The sequence below is a fragment of the Embiotoca jacksoni genome, unplaced genomic scaffold (assembly GCF_022577435.1).
Source record: "Embiotoca jacksoni isolate LCO1_2020_lvr unplaced genomic scaffold, fEmbJac1.0.p SCAF_15, whole genome shotgun sequence".
Taxonomy (NCBI): domain Eukaryota; kingdom Metazoa; phylum Chordata; class Actinopteri; family Embiotocidae; genus Embiotoca; species Embiotoca jacksoni.
In genome coordinates, this window is record NW_027185285.1 from 8276502 (window position 1) to 8300305 (window position 23804).

At 41.9% G+C, this 23804-nt stretch overlaps 1 protein-coding gene across 1 annotated transcript in view; it reads left to right on the forward strand.

Moving 5' to 3' along the window:
• The window catches only part of cacna1aa (calcium channel, voltage-dependent, P/Q type, alpha 1A subunit, a), a 66197-nt gene that overhangs the window by 25811 nt on the left and 16582 nt on the right, over positions 1-23804 (forward strand). The window contains 14 exon segments of the mRNA XM_069149307.1: positions 7068-7167; positions 7386-7546; positions 7770-7910; positions 8003-8204; positions 8303-8467; positions 8800-8910; positions 11157-11240; positions 14742-14858; positions 15026-15091; positions 15408-15505; positions 15680-15830; positions 16319-16446; positions 19706-19802; positions 23516-23621. Of these exon segments, the coding sequence (XP_069005408.1) occupies positions 7068-7167; positions 7386-7546; positions 7770-7910; positions 8003-8204; positions 8303-8467; positions 8800-8910; positions 11157-11240; positions 14742-14858; positions 15026-15091; positions 15408-15505; positions 15680-15830; positions 16319-16446; positions 19706-19802; positions 23516-23621 (1727 nt within the window).

Consider the following 23804-nt stretch of genomic DNA (forward strand, 5'->3'; position numbering starts at 1 on the left):
TGTTCTCTCATTCTCTCTCTCTCCGACATTTTCTGTCTCTCTCGCCGTAGTTTTCCATTCTCTTGTCCCCCTCAGTCCTCCATTCAACTTTTTCTTACCTGAGCTTCCGGTACAAATGGCCAATCCTCTAATTTTGGCCATTTCCTTACATCTTCTCTGTCATCTTCACCTTTGCTCCTGCAGTCCTTCCATTTCTCTGCCCCAACTCATTCTAAGCCCCTCCACCTACTGCTTACACCCCGACATGTTACGGAAATAGTACCCCAGCTTCCTCTTCCTATCCACCTCTATTTCCCTGAGTGAGAGGTGAGGACCGACCTTTGCACCTGTAACCCTTTAGTGCCCAGGGCGTTCTAGAGTTAAAGTCCCATGCAAAGCCAGGCCTGGTCATGCCGGGCTCACTTCCAAAAATCTCCACAACCCTCACCACGACAAAGCAGGTACCTTAAACTCTACTTAATCTGCATGGCTGCCAGGATTAAATGCAGTTCTATTTGCATAACTGAGTTACATTCAGGATTAGGCTGTGAGTACTGTGCTGGGTACGAAACTTGGATTTTTCTTTTGCATGGTTGGGGAGAATATGAAGTAAACTAGACCTTCAGGACTGCAAGCTACATGAAATGTCATGCAACGTGATATTAGTATATTCTAAAAGCATACAATACAAGTTCAAAATGGTAATGCTGTATAACCTCTACACAAATTCTCACACAGGTCATCTGTAGAAATATGAGGCAGTGCTGGATTCAATGTGATGACTATAAACATGTATTTCCAGGAAACAGTAATGCAAATAAGCCCCACAAATATTCTTGTTTTTGAGGCTGCGGTGTGTAAATTACGCATGAGTGGAGAAAGGTGGTAGATGTGGCATACACAAGAAGCATGCTCACATGGAGAGCAAGAATTTCGACTAGCATTGGATTTTGTTTTTAACTTCAACTTCGACGTATTTAATGTCAATCCACTATATGACATACAGACATTGAGATGGATCGAAAACCCGTTTCTCACAGTCCCACTGTGTGCAAATAAAAAGAAAAAATATGCAACAACAACAACAATAAAACAGACAACGTGGTGTAAATATGGGTCCACAGTGCAAAATATTTCATGGGGCAAGAGGGAGAGAGGGGAGAGAGAGCCCAGCATCCCGTCAGCCTCATGGCGAAGCTGTTCCTCAATCAGAAGCGCTGCAGGGTCTTGCGGTTGGAGCTGTTCCTCATTCCTGTCCTTGGTGTTGGTGTTGGTGGAGGGAGGGCACTACACCTGCTGCGAACTCCCTCGGCAGGTGGGTTATGAACATCTCCGCCAGCGGTGAGCAGTGTCTGCAAACAACCGCAGCATCCCGACACCGAGCGTCGTTAACGTAGATACAGACTCGATCCGCCACCGCGAGTCCCTCCCCGCCGTAACTGAGGCTCTGTCCGCCCGGTGGCAATGTGAGCCGGTCAAGACCAACGGCGGAGTCCGGGATGTTGTCGTCTAGCCACGGTTCAGTGAACACACACACACAAACACCGCATTCTCTCATGTCCCGCTGGGCAGACCCCAAAGACGCATGTGATCCACCTTGCCGTCTACAGGAGTGCACATGTGCGAGGACAATGGCCGAGACAGCCGGCCCGCAGGGGCTAGCTGCCAGCCAAGCCCGGATGCCTCCTCGCCCATCACCCCCTTTTTTTTTTTTTTTTTTTTTTTTTTGCATCCTTCCACGGCGCCTCCACTTCGGTTGGGAAGGGAGGTCACTAATAAAGGATTCACTAGTGATGTCGGTCCCGCAACGTGTTTACTGTGCAAGTAAGTGAACATTTGTAATTTACCCAAAAGCAAATCCACCTTGTGATGAGCGTATGCACAACTTCAGCTCGCTGTAAATGTAAACAGTCATTGGCATTGACGGTCAGAGTAAAATTGTAAGACACGAGCCTGTTGACCCATGAAGTAAGACGTTTAGTTACGATTTGTGCATAGCTTCGGTCTTGTGTTATCATCTAGGCCCTAAAAGTTCAGCAGGTTGCTACAAATAGAGTCCAAAGCCATGAAATTTCCCCTCGGGGATTAATAAAGTGAATAAAATCAAATAAAAAAAAAAAAAAAAAAGTTTAATTGTTGTCTGTGTTGCTTTATGACAGTAATACACTGCTCATGCAGGGTGGAATACAGTAAAAGTCAATTGTCTGCTCTCAGTGAATCACCATGACTGTAAGCACAGTGTGTTTGGTGATTTTAGACCGCTGTACTTTCTCCCTTCACCATTCATGTTGTATGACATGAAGCCTCTTCTTGTGTTGGTTAATTGATATAGGATGGGGGTTGCTTCATTCCCCAGTTATCTGTTTGTGCTTCTGGGTATCTGAACACCTATGTGATCAAATGCATCCCAATATAGTGGCTCTGCTATAAATCCTATTTCTAAAGACATCCTTTTCTATGTATTTCAGCCTAATACACACGATCTGCATCCTTTAAAACTTGTATACAGTTGGACAGAGTTGTCAAATAGACGACACCTCTTTGAACATTATACACTTTCAAAAAAAAGAGGATTCATTGCAGGGCTGTTGTATTGGATTTTATTTGAATATAGTCCGAGAAATTTAGTCACAATGATGATAAATTAGCAACTGTTTCCTAGATACTTGATGACACGTCACATTTTTCAGTAATTCTCAACTATATTACTCATTTCAGTTAGCTTGGTGATACCAGACCCAAATTCCAGTCGTTGCATCCTACTTGGTGTAGCCCTCGAGTTAATTGGGAAACTATTGGAGCAGGCTTTGACCAATTGGCATTGACCACCATATCTTCCAAAACCCTACTACTGCTACAAATTTAGACATCGCACACAGCCACAACACCGGTCGCTTATTTGCTCAACCCTTAAAGTGGCTGTGCAAACGTTATTGCAAAAAGGTTTCCGGACTGTAATCACAGTGAACTGAAGCTGTGACCAATAGTCTGGCAGAACTGGGCTACATTTCAGCGGAAGTGAATTGAAATTATACTAAAACACATTTTCAAAGACTCAATGACGAGTCTGTCCCCATACACGTGTAAGGTGTTCAATCCATGTAAATGGAAATTGCTAAGAAATATAATTAAGTAAATTCATTGTGCACAATTGATTTGAAAAACTTCAATTGGGATTCATTAAATCTTGATGGTTTTTAGCAATAAACAAACCACACCAGTGCATTTTCCCAGCATGGTATCCTCTAATGTCTTTCCAGAACTCTCTTGAACAGTTTTTCCATTGGCCTGGAGTCCTGGAGGTCTTGATCACTCAGTAGTAAAGCACACAGTTGTTAAAATAGCCAAAGAAGTCTCCCCTTCTTTCTTCCTTTTTAACCACTCCTTCTCTCCTTTCTTCATTCGTAGTGACACCCAAAATCTCCCTTACTTCTTCTTCCTCCTTCTGGCCTCAGAAAAGTCCTTACAAAAGAGTTCTTTCAAAATTCTTTCCCTGAAAATGAGGAAGACAAGATCCCACCATCTTAAGGACGCCTTTTGTGGTTGGAACCACAGCCTCTCTTTTCATTTATTTTGTTTTGTACTGCTGGATGAGATGTAGGTACATTAAGACCACTGTCAATGGATCAGTTGGTGACTCTGTCACTGAGTTTGTGGTGGAGAATAATTCTGTAACGTTAATGAAAAATGTCACCTCGGAAGAGGAGACAAAAGTAACTGTTTATCACAAATGTTGTCAGCCATTTAAAACGGCTCTGCAGTCAAACTCTGTTTGACAGTAATTTCCACACAATCTCTCGGTTTTTGCAGCTTATCTGTGGCGATATGAGCACACATTTTTGAATTAAGAAATAGCAGAAAACCAAACACCTGTTACTTCTTTGTTCTGTAGTGCATTGTATGCCTGCAGCTGAATTAAGAAATCATCAACAAGGCAGGTGCTCCAGGGTTCTAGTGGCGGTGCTCCATTTATAAGACTGGATTTTACCCCAGTTATTCTTTCTGAATCATCTTTATATGCGTGTTGTGTGTTTCCCTAACACTTTTCCTCCTTATTTCACTTAAATCTGTGTTTCTGTGTGTGTATACTATATACATCTGTCCGCACGTCTGTCTTCAGTTTTATGTGCATTTCTTTTCTCAGTAACTCTACTTCCTGCAGAAATGTTCAGTATGAACTAAGGTGTATGCAGTCATACAATTTTTGAAACAGATGTGGAAATATGGAAATGTTTAACAACCAATAATAACTAATCTGGCCAACAAGGTCTGATTTAACTACAGGTAGGGGTTAACGACACAAATGGTCGAAGGGGAGATCAGAACAGACTCATACACATCCAGATAGTGCCGCCTTAATTCAATTGGTGGGAATCAAACAGCACTCCAGAAAGGATCAGTAGTCTCATTGGAGATGTTTATCGCTCCTTTAATCCAATTAGTCTGGTCTGAGGGCTGCTGTGTCTTGGACCACTTTTGCCGCTGTCCTGCATATTTCAGCAGTCAGACCTAGATTCATGTTCAGACAGGCTTCCTAGGCAGAGATGATGACTTATCGAATCTGTTTAGCCTAAAGGGATACATACCTGCATACTGTGAAAAGCTTCTTTTTTTTTTCTTTTTTTTTTTACCGCAGGCAGTGTTTGTTCTTTAGGCATTATCTGTGTAAAACGAGTTTATGGGCGGGCATGTTGGTCCTCATTAAGAGTGGTTTAAGCATTTAATTATGACTCGGGTTTCACCTTAATGTGAATCAATGCTTTTCAAAAGGAGTGTTAAAAGTGGATTTACCACTGCAAAATGCAGTGGTATTTAACAACTGAAATGATAACATGTGGCCAATAGACCCATCACCAACATGGTGTCAATGATGAGGGCAGTAGTTTGGTTTCTAAACTGTGCCTGTTTAGGTGCATGTGTATGTTTGATTTAGTGACAGTAGTGTGAAGGTGGGAGCGTTGATCTAACAAAAAGGAGGCTTTGTGTTCTCTCTTTCTCCCTGTCTCTCATGGATGTTTTTCCTCGAAATTCCTCCTTTTTTTTTGTGTTCCATTCTGTTTCCTTCACCCACCTGGTGTCTTTTTTTTGTCTCCTCTCCCTTTGTCTTGCTGTCTCTCACCCTTTACTCATCTCTTCGTTTGGACCAACAGCAGCGGCGGCGGGTAAAGTTCTCTTTCTTTTTCCTCCTCATTTTCTCCCTCTGCACTCTCTGTTTTTCTGACTATACATCTCTTTCCTTGTCAACCATCCCACATCGCAGCAGAAATGTGTACTTCTGTTCTTCCCTTTTTCCATTGTTCACCATGGAACAACTCCTCAAACGACTCAAAACAAAACTAAACCTCCATATTATCTCAATCACACAGATGCAAAGTGACATTTTGAGCGTATTGCATCACACAAAAATATTGAAATAAATGTGGACAGAAACTAGGTCCAAAGACTGCTGTAAATTTGACCAAACAAAGGCACACAGCTACAGCAAAAAGAGAAAAAAATGTTTAGAAACTAGGAGTTCTTCACACTTGCACACCAGCACACACTCCCATACACACAAGTAAAGACTTGCACACACAAAATCACACACATGCACACAACCACCAGCAGTCTACCATCTGGTGGAACAGCTGTAAGACACAGGCAGCTATACACACAGCTGCCGTCTCCCCGAAGGACCACTTTCAATGACCTTTGAACTTAATCACTTCATCTTGATCTTTACACTGAATAAGTGAGGCATTTGATAAATTAGGGCAATGAAACTACTATAAAGTTTAGTTTTACATCATGCTGAGAAGTTGGACAATTATTTAATAGACAGACCTTATGATTTTACTTTTTACAGAGCAACTTTTTTTTTTTTTTTTTTAGCATCAGCTAACTCCTGTAATGCTTTTTCTTCTTTGGACATGTACTTAGTGCATAGTCAGTTTATCAAGTAGTTGGCTTGTTTTTAGTTCTTAAATTTGTAAGTTTATACCTTTGACAAAAGAGCAGGTTTTGCTTTTTCCCTCACACCTGTACCTAGAAAGCTAAAGTGCTGATAAAACAGAGGTTTGGCTCAGCATTTCATCAAGAGATGCTCGCTAAAATATCTTTGTCTTGGCAAACAGCCCTATAAGACAAGATTCCATGCCGTTTGAACAATGATGTAAAACCAGCTGATCCTACTTGTACTTTAGAGCTTATAGAAATGAACTGAGTCATCAAAAGAGAGAGTTTGGCTGTTTATTTAATTCCTTTTCTACTGCTTTTGAAGACAGTGACGCTCCCAAATTACGACTCGTGTTTGAATTTTAAGGCGTTATATTTATTTTTTTTAACCCGGTAACTGTTTACAGTTGGGAGCAGGAGGGCACTTCACTTTACATTTGTTAGTTCGCTCTTAACAGAAAATATTGGTTTATTTATGTCTTGCTGAGATCACGACTAAACTCTCTCTGTAAATGTCTCGATATAGAATAGAGTTCTCCGTCACTCAAAGGTGCTGCTTAAATGAAAAAAAAAACCAAAAAAATGCTGCAGCATGGAAAAGCAAGGTTTCAATGCAGCATGAATATATTTCACCATGAGCTGGGCATGTGCGAGCTGAGGCTTCAGCCGTCTTCGTGAAGCCTCGAAACACATCGCAAAGTGTCAAAACGAGTGGAGCTCCCAGATAGCATTCGGACAGGAATGATATCAGCTGTTCCCATAGCATGTACTGTGGTCGTGAAACACCACCACTACTACTGGCATGTAGCTACAATGCTAACCCCACACTTAAAAAAAAAAACGAGGCTGAAGCGGACGTAATATGATAGCAATGCTGCATGTGTTGCTATGTATTAAACCCCAGACGCAGTTACTCATTTTGAGTTAACTCGGACACAAATGCCGTCGAGAAATGGGCTGCCCGCTGCCATTTTGGATTCCAGGGGACTAAGGTTGTCGCACTGTATAACCTAAAACCTGCTGACTCTTTTCATTTGTGTGTGTGTGTGCGTGTGTGTGTGTGTTTGTGTGTGTGTGTGTGTGTGTGTGTTGTGTGTGCGCGTTTGTATCTGTTTCTTGGTTTGGTATGTCTGTGTGAATGTGTGTGTATGTAGGGGGAGCAGTAAGGGAAAAGACATCAGCACCATCAAGTCTCTGAGGGTCCTGAGAGTGCTACGACCTCTGAAGACTATTAAACGTCTTCCCAAACTCAAGGTAGGTTCACGCAGAAAAACTTTCACCTCAGAGTAGGGTAAACTTATGAAAGATATGTTGACTGCCACCAGAAAATTGTTCAAATCTTACCCCCCCCCCCCCCCCCCCCCTTAATTTGCCGCCACAGTTCCAGACCAAAATACACACAGTCAAAATCATTTAAATCCAATGCTTGTTTGTTTTTTCATCCTGTAACCAACATCCCCCTGTGTCCCCAGGCTGTGTTTGACTGTGTGGTGAACTCTCTGAAGAATGTGCTCAACATCTTGATCGTCTACTTACTCTTCATGTTCATCTTCGCTGTGGTGGCTGTTCAGCTCTTCAAGGGCCGTTTCTTTTACTGCACCGATGAATCCAAAGAGTTTGAGCGCGATTGCAGGTCAGGAAATACCAACTGTACTCTCCCACGAGCTGTGAAAATGTTCTGGTCGCCGGCATAATATTTGGTTTCATCTCCCTTCACACGTTATAATTAGGATAGGATTTATGCTTCAAGCGTCTCTCCTGCTTCCTCTGCATTTTCAGTGTCTGCTCAGAAACACACAAATATATAAATGCATGAGGCAACTCTCCACTCATTGTGCTGATGACGTGTATTCCAGAGGCGAGTATCTGGTGTATGAACGTGATAACGAAGTGAAGGCGCAGAAGCGGGAGTGGAAGAAGTACGATTTCCACTACGACAATGTGGCTTGGGCCCTCCTCACCCTCTTCACTGTTTCAACCGGAGAGGGGTGGCCGCAGTGAGTACACGTGAAGATGTGCGGTCACATGCGGCACACGTGGTTTGTGACGAGCCGTAACGCCCTCCTGTTCCTGTCTCCGAAACATTCAGGGTGCTGAAACATTCAGTGGATGCGACCTATGAGAACCAGGGCCCGAGCCCAGGATACAGGATGGAAATGTCCATCTTTTACGTGGTGTACTTCGTGGTCTTCCCCTTCTTCTTCGTCAACATCTTCGTCGCTCTCATTATCATCACCTTCCAAGAACAAGGAGACAAGATGATGGAGGACTACAGTTTAGAAAAGAATGAGGTGAGGAAGGATTGAGGAAGTAAAGGGGAGTTGGGGATAAAGGTTTTGGTCGAGAAATGGAAACGACAAAAACTGTATTCGTTGTTTGTTTTCGACAGAGAGCCTGTATAGACTTTGCCATCAACGCCAGGCCTCTGACTCGCCATATGCCTCAAAACAAGCTGAGCTTTCAGTACAAAATGTGGGAGTTCGTGGTATCGCCGCCGTTTGAGTATACCATCATGGCAATGATCGCGCTCAACACCGTTGTGCTGATGATGAAGGTAAAAGTCGACGAGCTACAAACACAAAAACAGTGATACAAACAGGAACATAAACAACATGAACTATCAACCGTTAAGGTGCTGGGGTTCACATCTGTCTAGCTTTGTACCTTTAGCTCTTGCTGCCTGCGTCAGTTAAAAACATACAGTTTTTACACTCTTTTGGTTAGACTGACGCTGTTTGTGCTGTTTCACATTTGAAGGACTCTGGTTTGAGTGAGCTGATCTGTCGCTTTATATGTCTTTACACTCACCCTCCTTTCTGTCCCCGGCTGTGTGTGCGTGTGTGTGTGTGTGTGTGCGTGTGCGTGTGCGTGTGTTTATGTTTATAGTACGACGGAGCTTCTGATACCTATGAAGCTGTGTTAGGCAACCTGAACATAGTGTTTACCTCCCTCTTCTCCATGGAGTGTGTACTCAAGATCATCGCCTTTGGAGTACTGGTGAGTGTACATTTGCGTGGGTTTGTGTGTGGCGAGGGTGTACCGCTCTACTGCGTCTTTGTCAAATTGCCACAATAAGAGTCGGCTGTTAATATTATCACAAGGCCGTACGTACAGAGATTACCAAGACGTGCGGTGAGACTTGCGGACAAGGCGATACAATCGTGACACAATGAAAAATGTCCCCCGTGAGACAAAAATGCAGAAATCAAAACCGGGATTCACTCGAACGCAAAAAAAAAAAAAAGGTTCTTTGTAACAACTGGTGATGTCCGCAGCTAAAATTCTTTGCAGATCTACTCCACTTTGACATCCACCCTGATCTTAGAGCTCAGGAAAGTTGTTATATGTTTAGTTTTTTTGGCTTGTCGTATTGAATTTAAGACAAGGTGCCAAACTTCAATTCTTTTATGGCACCAACTGAATTGCTTTGATACTATCCGGTATCGCCCTTTTCATACAAATTTTTGGGCACAGTAACTGGAGGCTTCTCTGTGCACCATCTGCCAGCTAGTTTCTACTGATTGCCTGCATGCGTGGCACTTAGGGTTAGGATTCAAATGTTTGCGTCTACCGATAGCCTGCATTCAAGGTGTTAAAGGGACACTTTTAAATTGTAGCAACAAAAGAAAACCAAGTGTTACTATCTTTTTATTAAAAATGGATCTCATAAAATTGGTATAGGAAAATGTTTCATTCAGGAACCGGTATCAAAATCAAGGTACTGGTAACAGTATCAAAACTTTGTTTTAACAATACCCAGCCCTAATTTTAATTGTCCTGTAATAGTTTTATTGTTGGTAAGAATTTCACATGGTACTGAATGTGCTGAAAGACACCAAAATGTCGGAAACGGCAGCGGAGGACTAATAATTAGCATTTTTTTTTTTTTTTTTAGGTAAAAAGCAAAGATGCAAAGAAACACTAACAGAGGTCGGCAGTAAAGTGCGCAGTTATTGGAGCTACAGTGGAGGTGGACAAGGACAAAATGGACAGAGGACATTGTTCCTGGATGGGAGGATAGAGGGGGAGCGGTAATCCAGTAATTAGAAGAGAGAGAGTGAATGACATGCAGGCGGTAAAAAGAGACGTAAAGATTACAGAGAGGGTGGTGTTTAAACAGAATCAGATTTTAGTCTTGAGTGCGCTCAAACAAACACGTGCACTCAACGTGCCTGTTGTAAATACAACTAACCTCGACTCCCAGATATGTCAGTGTGCATACGTGTGTGTGTGTGTGTGTGTGTGTGTGTGTGTGTGTGTGTGTGTGTGTGTGTGTGTGTGTGTGTGTGTGTGTGTTTCAAGGTGGTTTATTTTAATAGCCGCCTCCCTGGCTCCTCCCGTGTCCCTCCACTTGTCTAATGCACAGTTTGGCTTCAGGCAATATGTAGAAAAGCAAAAGTATAACAGAGCTCGCTCATTAGAATTTCGTCCTGAGTGTCCCACGGCCTTTTCTCTTTGAGTCGCTCTACTTTTAAAAAGAACATTTTAAAAGAATTAACAATTATATGCATTTGTGGATAAATATATTTAAACAGATATATGGATGGAGGTAATTAGATATCCAATACTTTTATGAAAGTTTTTGAAATGGGAAACATTCACTGTGACTTTATGTTGGATTGATTTGTGTGATACAGCAATATACCTACAGTATGTGATGTTTGAAGGCTGCTGTAGTCTTCTGATGCAGTACAATTTGTCCTTAGCCTGTCTGCTGGCATCCGTCCAACATGCCGTCACTGATGGTCCATTTGTCTCATCTAATTTCTTTCCTGTTCCTGTCGGACACTGACATGTCTTTTTTTTTTTTTTTTTTTTTTTTTTTTGTCCACTTTCTTCTTCCTCATTCTGTCTGACACACATTCTCTCTCTCTTTCTCTCATTTTCTCATTCTTTGCCTCTCAATCTCTTTCCACCTTGTGTGCATTTTACTTCTAATATTACTTTAATCTTACCATCCCCTTTTCTCTGTTATTTCAATGTGGGTCTATCTTTACTTCATCCACTTGCATCGCCCCATTTCTCTGTCAATATGTATCTCCTCTATTCCTTTCTAACGTCCTCTTTGTCTGCTTCCCTGCCACATCCATGTTCTTCTGCTGTGTCACTCTCTCCGTATGTCACCTCATACTTTTCCTTTTTCCACTTCATACTCCTGTCCTCTCTGTCCCTGTGTTGCCTCTCTCTCTCTCTCTCTCTTGTACTCCTTCTCTTCTGTCTCCTCTCTCTTGTCCTAATCACAGAATTATTTCAAAGATGCCTGGAATATTTTTGACTGTGTGACAGTTCTGGGCAGCATTACTGACATCCTGGTTACAGAGCTTGGGGTAAGTAGCAGGATTTGAGGCGTTGGTGTAAAGATGTGTATGCTCTGTACTGAGGAATCAAGACTATATGCACACAGATTAGACATTAAACTATCAGTGTTTGCTCAATGTATGTTTGTTGCGCAAGTTTGACTGAAGTATTTGCGAGGTGAGCTTCAGCATACGTCTGTGGACTTTCACATCTGCCACACTGTCTAAAAAAACATACAGTAGACAAGACAAGGAGTAAGGGGAGAGCATGAGTTCCAGTCTAGCGCTGTTCAGTCATGCATGAGCATCTCTTGAAAGTCTTATATAATTGTCCCAGTTGGTGGGATCCAGCTAGCCAGCACTGAGCCACTGACAGCGAGGCAGGGAGCATGCTGACAGCTTCTCCGAACAGCCAACTAGTCAGTCATGTTATCAGGTTGCAGCTCTGGTGGCTCAAATGGGCTTTAAAGTTGAATCAGACTTTAGTTATTAACTGCAGCTGAAGTCTTGAAGGCCCATTTAAAAATAAGACTACACAAAGAGCTAGACTAAGAAAATGAAACATTTGAGAAAGAAAAGTTGTGCCCCCTTTCTTTAGCGTCATAAATAGAGGTGAATTAGTGAATCATATTTTGTGTCCGGAGTGACATTGTTGCTACAAATTGCACTAAAATCACACCCATCATAAATAAAAACACATTCCATTTATTCCCGTACATTCAATTATTTCAGATAACGGTAACAATAGCAGGTTGTTTTAGATCACCTGAAAGCTGAAAGCTATATATATGATAACATGAAACACTAGAATGAGACAGCATAAACTGATGATGTGTTGCTCTGGTCTGTATGTGTGAGTGCGTATATAATGTCTCTTTGCTGCAGATATCAGGAGAGATATCATATTTAGAAATAATTCTCAAGTTGTGTTCAGATAGAACATTTTCAGATGCATACAAAGTCAATGCAAAGATGCGTTGATGTATCGGTGTGATTAGATATGAATTTGCCCAGGCTGCTGCAAACTGAGGTGAAGAAATTTTAACTGTAGCAAAGAAAAATGAGCATCTGTCTTGGGACGTTATGAATCATCTTATAAATGTAGAAAGATGAGAGGAAAAACGAGAGACATACTCATGAGCTAGCTCAGAGCTATCATTTAACAATTGTAACATTGACTGTTTGGGGTGAATAACCTGTGCGAATAATGGAGGGTGAAAATATGCTGTCTGAACACACCTTAAAAGTTGCCTCTTGTTGCCTTAGGATTGAAGTCATACAGAATTTCAGGTAGAACTTGGTAGGAATGGAAGACATAAACTGTATTGAAGAGATGTGTCGACCTCTTGGATAGCTTTGATTCAAAGCAATTCAAAAGGTTATGCCCAAGAATGTCAGATTTGTACAGTAAATGCTCGACCAAGATTCGAGAGCAAAGTTACGAATCCCTGTGACCTCAAAGTTCTGTCTGAGGAAGCGTGGGGGGACGCCAATGATTCAAGCCCTCTCGAGGCTTAAATTGAATTTATTCGCCAGTCAAATTCTAGTCATTATTTCTGCGACGAGCTGATCTTTATATTGACATAAAATGATGGATATTTATTTACATTTTTACAAAAATACCCTGCCATCTTGATTCTTGCTATTATTGTATAAATCTGCAGACAGACACCAGCTGATGTGCTAATATGTCTCTGTAATGACCGTTGATTTCTTTCTTTGTTTTTATCTTTTTACATGCTTTCTTTAAATCGTCCACAAACTTAACGACGACCTACTGTAATCTACTTCGCCCCATCCCCCTCCTTCCCCCCAACAACTACTACTTGCTGTGATTCCGTCCAATCAAAATGCACTATGAATCCTCTGTGTCCACCCATGACAACCGGCTTGGTCAATCTGTGTGGTTGTTCTTCGAACCAACCAAAAATCCAAAAATTTGCTGCTATAAACCATATGTCTGCAACATCCACATGTAGATGGTTTGTAATTTTTTGGAGATCTTATTTTACTGCATCTCTTTTAACTGCATCCTGGCCAATGGCTGTGAAATGTGCATGCTGTGCTTGACTCCCATCACTCAGAGACCTCATCTCTGAGTGAGCTCTACATTTTTATTTGTTGCCTCTCTGTCAGTCACTGTATATATACACAGTATATACAGTGTATTTGTATCCTTTACTGAAAACTAACAGTTTGTAAAGGATCGGACTCTATAAACTGAAATAGATTGCTACATCTGTCCATTGAGATTAGCCATTGTACAATACACACACACACACACACACACACACACACACACACACACACACACACATATGACAGTGACTGGGAGAGTGTTTCCAGTAACGACAGAGTGAGTCCAAAGCTTTGCCCGTGGCAGAGAGAACAAGTGATGCATGCTGCCCGTTGCATGTCTTTGGCAGGAACTCTTTACTTTCACAACACACACACACACACACACACACACACACACACACACACACACACACACATACTCAAAGCATTGTAATACATGTCGTATTGTAAATGGAACCTGCATGTGCTGCTGCCAGTTCCTTTCGAGCACTAAACTGCCGTCTTTTGTTCTTTACTGTTGTGAACAGTTGAAAAAAAAAAAATCTTTATTATATATTATGATATACATATTATAAAATTAGATTTCATATAAATCGATATTGTGTTTCATTTTTCAAATAAATAAAAGTGGAAAAAATGAAAAAATATCAAATTAAAGTCACTTGTAATTGCCACAATGATGTCTCAACTTAAATGCAGTTTGTAAGCCACATAATGAAGCCGATGAGACTGAACATATGGAAACCTAAAGTTAGCCAAAGATATAATGACTTTCGTTGGTCCTTGAACCAGGTTCTTACTTGGCTGTGACAGCACTACTGTATGTCACAGTCAATCCCTTCGGATGGTGCATGAGCTGATTTGATGCTTTGCCTTGTAACAGTTCACATCTGCATGCTGTGGGCTTGCTTCATTTAAAAAAAAGAAAAATTGCATATTTTGCCTTGAGAGAATTAGTGCATTTGGTTGTCTTTCCAAGAAAATGTCCTGACGTCCCTGCACTCTAACTACTCACCTCTCCTACCACAGTTACTAATGATATATCCCAATTAGATACAACTAGTTAGATTTGGATGATTTCCTTTCCCCTGTGTTGTATTGTTCTGTTTTGTTGACCTTACTGGGTATGAAAAGCTTGTTGGAGCCTTGCTGATTTTAGTTTGGTTTGCTTTGACTTGTTTGGCTCCCGATTCTTTCGTTTGTATTGAGTTTGAATCTCCATTTACTTGAGTTTGACTGTTTTTCCTCTAATTTTTGTATGTTTTGGTTGTCTGAGGAAAATAGTTTTTACACTTTGCAGTCCAACTAACTTTTCTTTCCTTTTATTCCAACCCTCGCCCCTCTCTTTCACCTTCCTCTGTTATTTCCCCTTTTTTTTTTTTTTTTCACTCTCCCATCATCATCTTCTCCATATATCTCTCCCTCTCTGGTTATGTTGTGGCTGTTCTGTAGAATAATTTCATCAACCTAAGTTTCCTGAGGCTATTCAGGGCAGCTCGTCTCATCAAGCTGCTGAGACAGGGAGAAACCATCCGCATCTTGCTCTGGACCTTTGTTCAGTCCTTCAAGGTTAACTTCCAATTATACAGCATAACGCACACATATGCATTCACATGTGTAGACTTTACATGTTCAAAATGTACACGTACGTAGGTGCAATCTTTTGTATCGTGTGCAGTGCACTTTTCTCACTTCGTACCAGCTTAATACCAAACGATGAATGTGTCTCTCCTCAGGCTCTGCCTTATGTCTGCCTCCTCATTGCCATGCTGTTTTTCATCTACGCCATCATTGGAATGCAGGTGGGTGAGAGCCTCCACCTACAGTGCTTTTGGGATGCATTAAATATGTTTTATAGGATAATTATGATGAGGAGGACACGGTAGAGAAGGAGAATGAGGATGATGATGATAATAGTCATAAGGATTTGGTGCATGATGGGAGGAGGAGGAGGAGGAGGAAGATTATGGAAATAGAGACAACGGCATGTGTGTCGTAAAGTTTCAGAGTCAAACTCTTTAGCCCTGCGTGATTTGGTGTCAAAGACGGCCTAAAAACTCACAGATTAGCAATTACAGTCTGTTTTTCAGTGTCAACTGTTTTGACTGTGTTTGACAGCTGTTTGGGAATATTGCCATCGAAGAGGAAGGAGAGAGTGCCATCAACCAGCACAACAACTTCAGGACCTTCATTATGGCTCTGATGCTTCTCTTTAGGTGCTTATATGTGTCTGTGTGTGTGTGAAGGTCTCTGTATATAGTCTACACATTACACTTTTGCTTATTTCCATGCATATCTGGGTCCACCTTTTGTCCTCCGAACAAATGTTTGAGATTGACAAACTTCCTCAAGTTCTTGACAAATCAAGAAGTCTCTTTTTGCGTCTGCAGAAGCGCGACGGGAGAGGCGTGGCACGAGATCATGCTGTCGTGCCTGGGAGGTAAAGAATGCGACTTACTGGCAGGGAATCCAGAGCCGGAGTGTGGCAGCCAGTTTGCCTACCTCTACTTTGTCTCCTTCATTTTCTTCTGTTCATTCTTGGTGAGCACATACTTCCACACCCTGCCCCTATACTTTTGATCCAGTATCACTCGAAAAGCATAAAACATTTGATATACAGATTGTATTTTGTACACCATGCCAATACAGCAGATGCAGCTTTTAGAAGATTGTATTAGCTGCATCTAAAAATGTTTTTGTAAAAAGAAAGCCCTGTTTATGTCAGCATAATCTCTTCCGGCAGGATGCTCCAAATGCCAAGACTCCAGATGAAAACTTAAAATTTGTTTTGAATTTAATCTGAGCAGAAACGTCCATCTTTATTGTCAATTTGTTCGCTGTCTTTTAGTTCCGGCTAAAAACAGGAATCAGTAATTCACTACGTAATTATGTGAGTGGCTATTTGTCAGATGGGAAGTTTAACTTTCCTACCATTGTGTGTGTGTGTGTGTGTGTGTGTGTGTGTGTGTGTGTGTGTGTGTGTGTGTGTGTGTGTGTGTGTGTGTGTTTTCATGTGCCCACACGTGTAGATGCTGAATCTGTTTGTGGCCGTCATCATGGACAACTTTGAGTACCTCACTAGAGATTCATCCATACTGGGACCTCACCATCTGGATGAGTATGTCAGGATATGGGCCGAGTATGATCCTGCTGCTTGGTGAGTGGTAACATTCACACACTCAGCTGCAGATATACACATGTACAAGAAAACACAACTGTAATACGTGTAGAAGTATTTGCACACATATTCATGAACACAAAATTGTGCATGCAGTCTACATACAACTACCAAGACAACTATTAAAATTTCCCTTTGAGGGATAAATAAAGTATCTATCTATCTATCTATCTTACAATCCCACGTTCAGACACATGAAATGCATTTTTGTATGTTTTATGTGGTTGTTTTAATAAGATTGCTCACACAGAGAAAGACCCAAGCAGCAACTTCTCAACCATTTTGCCGATGTTTTTTTTTTTTTTTTTTTCAATATTTTATATGGCATAGAAAAATACAGAAATGAACAAAGCACAAGCGTCCGCTAGTTAAAACAAACTAATGTTCTGGCGAAAAAGCTGCAAGCGGGCTGTGACGGATCGGAGTATAACCTCATCAGGCATCTGGTTATCTCTCTCACGCCGTACAGCCCCTCCCTTTCTCCTCTCCTGCCTCCCCTCTTTCTGTAAACTGTCCTGAGATCCCCCTTCACCCCTTCCCGGACCTTCTCCCTCATCTGGAATCGGTATACTGCTAAAAACTTAATGTGGCAACGTCTACACCCCAAAGAAAAACGTCCTTGTAGTCTGAGTGTCTGCTGTAGACATGCTAAGTTTCATGGTAACTGCATTCCAGTGCCTGTGTGTTGCCCTCATGCTGTCCTGTAAACGGCACATAGACTTCTATAAACAGGAAACTGTGAAATAAAAGGAAAAGAAGACGAAGGAGAAGGAAAGATAGATCATTGAGAAGTTAGGGCTTTCTTTAATTAAGAGAAAGTGGATAATTAAATTAAGGACCTCGGCACTGACCGTATCACGGTCGTGCCAATTAATGACGTCAATGAGTTTACTTCTCCAGCAAGTAGGCCAACCCTTAGTTACGACCTAGCAACAGAGACAATTTCAAGTCTGCTTTAAAGCTTTCTCGAGATTGTTTTTCAAACTGAATAGATTCAACACGAAGATTCACAAAAGTGCTTTTGCTCGCTCAATCTTATTGTAACTACGGCTGAAAATAGGCTGTAGGCCACAGGCTGAAAAAGAAGAAATCCATGGGCACATATATTTTTAAGATAGTATCGCCGTGTCACCCACTCACTGGACTGCGGTCGAGTGAGCCGGCGCTTGGATTTTAAGTGCACGACTATCCGTGGTATTACGGTAAGGGTGCTGTCAGCGACAAAAAAGGACAAAGAAAGACCCGATTTCGCCAAATGGGTCACATTTAATAGGCCTATCACAAGTAAAAACTAAATTATATTGCATATTATATGAAATTCAATTCCAATTATATATATTTGCCATGGAGACGGCAAAGTAATATTTTCTATTGAAGAGCAGGGTGTGCTGTTATGCTGATTTGAGCACGTTTCGAATGTACAGTTGACCAACCAGATTTCTGGAGAATAACTACATGTTGTATAATCAATAGAGACTTTTTAGAAATGTATAAAAATGTATCTGCCTATAACTTTTTAACCTTTGTGCGCATTGCACAATTGTGACAACCTTGAGACTAACGAGCTATTTTTCGACCACTACATTACAGACTGTGAAATGAACACTGCTGCACAGGGAACAGAAGACACATGGCTGACACTGAACACATATTTAAGAGGGAGGGGATCTGCACACCACAAGCACCTATTAGGCAATTAGCTTTTTACCAAGCACGTGGTTTTCCAGTCTGTTTGCGATGCCATCAATTACATTGTGCACACATGCAGTTAGGGGATGGTTCAAAAAGCAGAAGGAAAGGGGTGTCAAACTAAAGGCGTAAAAGAAGAAAGAAAAACGAGAGAACAAAGGACGAGGGCTTTGTAAAGTGAAACAATGTGCCATGCAGTGAAGTGATGTGTTTATTATTTGTGTGTTGTATTCAAGTGTCTCAAGAGTCCTTTTTTAAATATTTGTAAAGTATTTTCAGATACTGTGTTCTTGTCACTCTTGTGCTCTTCCTCCCAATGTTCTCTCTTTTTTTCTGGATGTGTGTGTGCGTGTGTTTCTTCCCTGTGTGTATGCGTGTGTTTGTTAACTCCCCTGTATTCTTCTTGCAGCGGGCGCATACATTATAAGGACATGTACAGTTTATTACGAGTTATCGACCCGCCTCTCGGCTTAGGCAAGAAATGTCCCCATAGGGTGGCCTGCAAGGTTTGACTTCCATTCAAACAAAACCTCTCAACCACACTTGCTAGCCATAGCATCCAGGAATGGAGTGAATGCTGCTTTCTTTTTCTTTTTCTTTTTCATTTACACTTTACAACTTCTTTTTTTTTTTTTTTTCACCATTATCGACTTGCATTCTGAACTGCTGAGAGAATGTGCGGGACAATGCAGACACCCAGAGAAGCATGTGAAATGCACTAACTGAAATGGGGGGGGGGGGGACAAAAATCCACATTTAGACGTTTTATCACATTGTAAAGTACATTTATTTTTATTTTTTTTTATTTTTTTTTATTTTCTTATGAATATCTTTTTCTTTTGCTTGCTGTGGAGCCATGGCTATAATGTAGCAAGCTACGGTTGCCCACTGTAGTGTTGCATTGTTCTTAGTATTTGGGGGTTGGGGGAAAGACAGAAACTGCATTGACACCCCTTCCTCTTCCTCCCCTCTCTCATCCGAGCAGGAGCAGCTTGGTGCCTGCTGTCAAGCTCTGCCCTGCTCTTCTGTGCAAACGTACACACTCAAACACACGCACTCACACACACATATGCTGTATCTTGTCTTTGCTTGCACAGAATTATCTACAAGAGAATATTTACTTTTCAAAGTCCAATCCTCAGATCCCTCTTGTTGTCTCCCTTCTCTCTTGTCATTTACTCCCTCTCTGTTTTGTCATGACAAACTGTTAGAGAGAACTGTAGCTCAAACAAAAGCCACAAAACCACAATCTCTCCAAATCAGCTCAATAACCTTGTCTTTTCTGTTGTTTTGTTGCTTTGTTTTGGTCATTTTTCTCTGTCATTCTCCCCTTCTCGCTAATATCTCCTCTCTTTTTCAACTATATCTCCTCCATCTCTTTTTTTTTTACTGCTGTATCTTTTCCGTTCTCTTTCCCCCTCTCTCAATATCTGCTTCTCTCTCTCTTTCTCTCTCTCTCTCTCTCTCTCTCTCTCTCTCTCTCTCTCTCTCTTTCTCTCTCTCTCTTGTGCTTTTGTTAATGGGGTGGTGGTACTGGCTGATGATGCAGTGGCAGGATCAGTTGCAGGGAAATGTATGACATGCTGAGGCACATGTGTCCTCCACTAGGCCTCGGGAAGAGGTGTCCAGCACGGGTGGCCTACAAGGTCAGAAAGGCCCCCTTCTTCACCGGAGTCTTCCATGGGTGTCGTGGGTTTTTTTTTGGGGGGGGGAGGGGGTCGGCTCTATAGGAGGGAGGGGCCAGGGATTATCAACGCTCCACGTGGTGTAAACTTTAGTGTCATTGTTTCTTTGGTTCTGTTTCTGTTTCTTTTCGTGGAAAGTGAGGGTGGGCTGGTCGGTGTTGTGGCGTTGTGTGGTGGCGTGGGATTGGTGGGGTGGCGGTAGTGGCAAGACCATTAGGTTGAAAGGTTAGAGGTGGGGGTGTATATCCACAGGAGGGGACGAAAAAGAGGGACCTTCTCAGCTCGTTTGCACCGTGTATGATGGACACTGATGTCGCATTTTTGGGGCCGATGCCCGACACTGATATGAGGGCATTAAAAAAATTCTGATATTGATATCAACCAATTTTCTGAACACATTTTCTTCAAGTGACACTTTTGACACTTGTGACAAAGCCATGTAATGGAGGCAGTATTATTTTTTTACAGTATATGTGCACTGAAATAGTAAACTTCATGAGAATTTAATCATTATTAATCATAACAAAAACAAATGGTACAATTACGAATGTACCCCAATCATCTTTTTCTTCATTTTGTTCAGTTGAAAAAAATATATATATTGGTGCATATCAGCCAACTTACGCCAACAGCAACATATTTGTGGTAGGCTAAAATCAGCCAATCAAATCGGTTGGGCTCTAACTATTTTGCAAATAGAGTGATGGTAGTAAGTGTACAGATTAATGCAATTACTTAGACATATTTGTATGAAACCAATTAAATCATATTAATGATAAACTTTCCATGCAGGTAGGCACTTCTAAACACACACACTTTTACACAGAAGCATGCGTGTGCAGCAGGGCTTGGAAGGACCGCTAGACTTCTGTCCTCCGACTCGTTCCATCCTGTGGATGAGGCGGATACACACACACACACGCACACGCACACACGCACACGCACACACACACACACACACACACACACACACACACACACACACACACGTACACAGAAACACACCCAGAATGAGGTCACATCAACCTACACATGGATATTTTCTGTTATTTTTCATGGTAGAGAGAGCAGAAGGGCTTGTGTCAGTGATGTGTTTTCCTCAGAGAGCCTTTGGTTGCCATACAGAAGCAGTTCTTTTTCTGTCACCCTTCATGTAGCAGCTCCAAGCCCCCAAGCAGCCTTTTCTATCTGCAAGTCCAATCTTCTCTTTGTCCTTTGGTTCTGTCGTCAATGCAGTTCTATTCTGTTTCCAGCCCCCTCCCTTTCATCTCTGCAAACTGCTCCCTTCCCCACACATACATACACTCCCTCACCTGCCTTCTGCATGGCCGATCACCACCTCCACCACCACCTCCCTCCTGCACACGCCCCTGTCTGTCGAGTACAACACAGACACAAGGAATCTTACACCAATTATCCAAATAGAAAGAATAATAATGACACATTTACCTTCATGTTACAACATGTTCTTGGAACTCCTCTTGTGATCAGGTTGAAAAATCATTGGCGGATCACTGTGAGCCTCAGGGGGCTACCAGCCAAAAGGCCTGTAGGCACAGGAGATTACTCCATTGCTAACCATTGCTTTATTCACCTCCCCTTCCTTCTCCAACAGACCTGGGTCAAATGATACTGACATTATACACTTTTTCCAATTGTATATGGATAAGGCTTAAACATGGGGTTGATTTATAGCGTGTCAGTCAAGGAAATGCTGCAAGATTATTTATCATAGGCTACTTGACTTAACAGTCTATGGTAATTGTCCTGTATGGAAATCTATATCTATGAGCTCGTAAGAAATTAAAGCTTGCTGCCTCGGGGGTCTAAACTGTACTATTTGACCCAGGGTTTTTTTAGCTCTCTATCTCTGTCTCTTTCTCACTTTATCATATCTTTATTTTTAACCCCGAACACTGCCAACCTCCTTCTTTTTCTTTCTCTCCTAATTTGTATTCTCAAACTATTTATCAACTATAAGCCTCCTTCCTGAAATAAACAAAAACAACAACCTCAGTTTCCCCCGCTCAACAACCTAACATGCTTTTCATGCATGCTTTGATACATACTACTAGATCAATTATCCAGAAATCCACCATTTCTGTGTTTATATCTTACAATCCCTACCACTTCCCCAAAACACTTGCCAATGAGAGATCCAAATCTGACCTTTGACCCCTCCAACCAGTCCACAGAACAATGACCCATGTAGGTCCACTGTTGTTAACCTTCGATCATCTCTGTCCTGAAGAGAGGGAGCAGAGCCTTCAGGAAGGACAGCTTTTTTTTTTTTTTTTTTTTTTTTTTTTTTTTTTACAGACACAGCCAACTAAGTATGGTGATGTTTATTTCAATTTTTTTCTTTGCATTGTTTTGTTTCTTAATTTTTTTGTCACTTTTACTTTTGCTCCAGCTCATAACGTTTAATTCTTTATCATCTCTTTCTCTTAAACTTTCCCTTTCAATTCTTGTTTTTGTTTTTTTTCTGGCAGAATAAAAAAAAATTCCCACTTCATATTTCCTACATTCTCACCTGAAAAATCATTATGCACCAAAACAACACTTCCATCGTGGGCTTTTTTTTTTTTCCCCTTCTTTCTTTTTCCACAGAACGCTGCTCTCTCTCACCTATTAACCCTCTAAGTCTGTATCCATTGTTCACACATTAGACATCAGAAAATTAGCAGTAGGGCCACTTGTGCTATCATTTCAGCATAGCCCCATCGTCTACACATTTTCTTATTGCCTCCTGTAACAGCCACATTAAAAAAAAAATCTCACAAACTAATTTTAATGTCGCCAACAGAGGATGCTTTCAGTGTACAGCTGCACAGCTGCTTGTCCTATGAGGCATATTGTGTGCGCACTGCATGCTGCATGCGGGCGGGATGTGCAAGAAGGGTTTGGGGTAAAATGGATTAAAGGAGAGGCTTTTAATCGGAATGTGGGGAGGGAGGCATGATGAGGCACTGCATGTCTGGGTTGTCGCCGGGTTGCCGTCTTATGTCACCAAACACGCACGAACGTCACTCTGCGAGATGGTGTGTGACTTTGTGTTGTCTGGTTCTATTACCAACCAACAAGACCTACAACTGATCAAACCGATAAACGAAAAACAAAGTGTTCTTCTTCCTCAGAGCAGTCGCTCGGTTTGTTTTTGGTTTATTGTCTGGTCTCTGTTGTGTTCACTGTGAACCTCCAAACCTCTAGGGGGAGCTGTGGATAATAGTAGCTGCTGCTCAGCCGGTCCTCCGTTTTTGTCATTGAAGGCTTGAGACTGCATGCATAATGAACCTGTGAGGTCCTTTGGATGTCAAGAAACACAGAATAAAACTGACAAATAAATGAGTATGTGACTCGATGGAAGGTTTTTCATTGATCACTCTGGTCCTCACAGGTTCTTTTACATCACAAAACAATTACTGAGAATGTGTTGTTACTGCAGCTCTGAAAATTAAGTATGCCTAATTTGGCACCTCAGTCTGAGCTATGATAGACAGACCCAGTCAGTGCCTGCTGCAGATGCAATGAGCAGCTCCTCCAACCTCAGACTCCCACCTTCTCCCCGCTCCCCTCCCTGCCTCCCTCTGAGCCCCTTCCCCTTGTCACCTGGAGGTTCCACACTCACCCTGCTTCCCCCACAGTTTTCTCACTGCTCACTGGCTCTCTCACAGAGGCTGCTCCGTATGGATCTGCCTGTGGCCGACGACAACTCGGTCCACTTCAACTCCACTCTCATGGCCTTGATCCGCACTGCGCTGGACATCAAGATCGCCAAGGGTACGGAAGCTTTCCGATCCCTCCTTACATGCTTTGGTTCAATTATCACAAGCTCTCTTGTCTTTTTTTTCTTATTCTGACCTTAGTGGAGCTCTTGGTGCTATTTCTGGGCTGAATCCAGAAACCTTCAGCTCTCTGCGACGCTTCTCCTTCCATAGCTTATGTATAGTGTGCTTTACTATG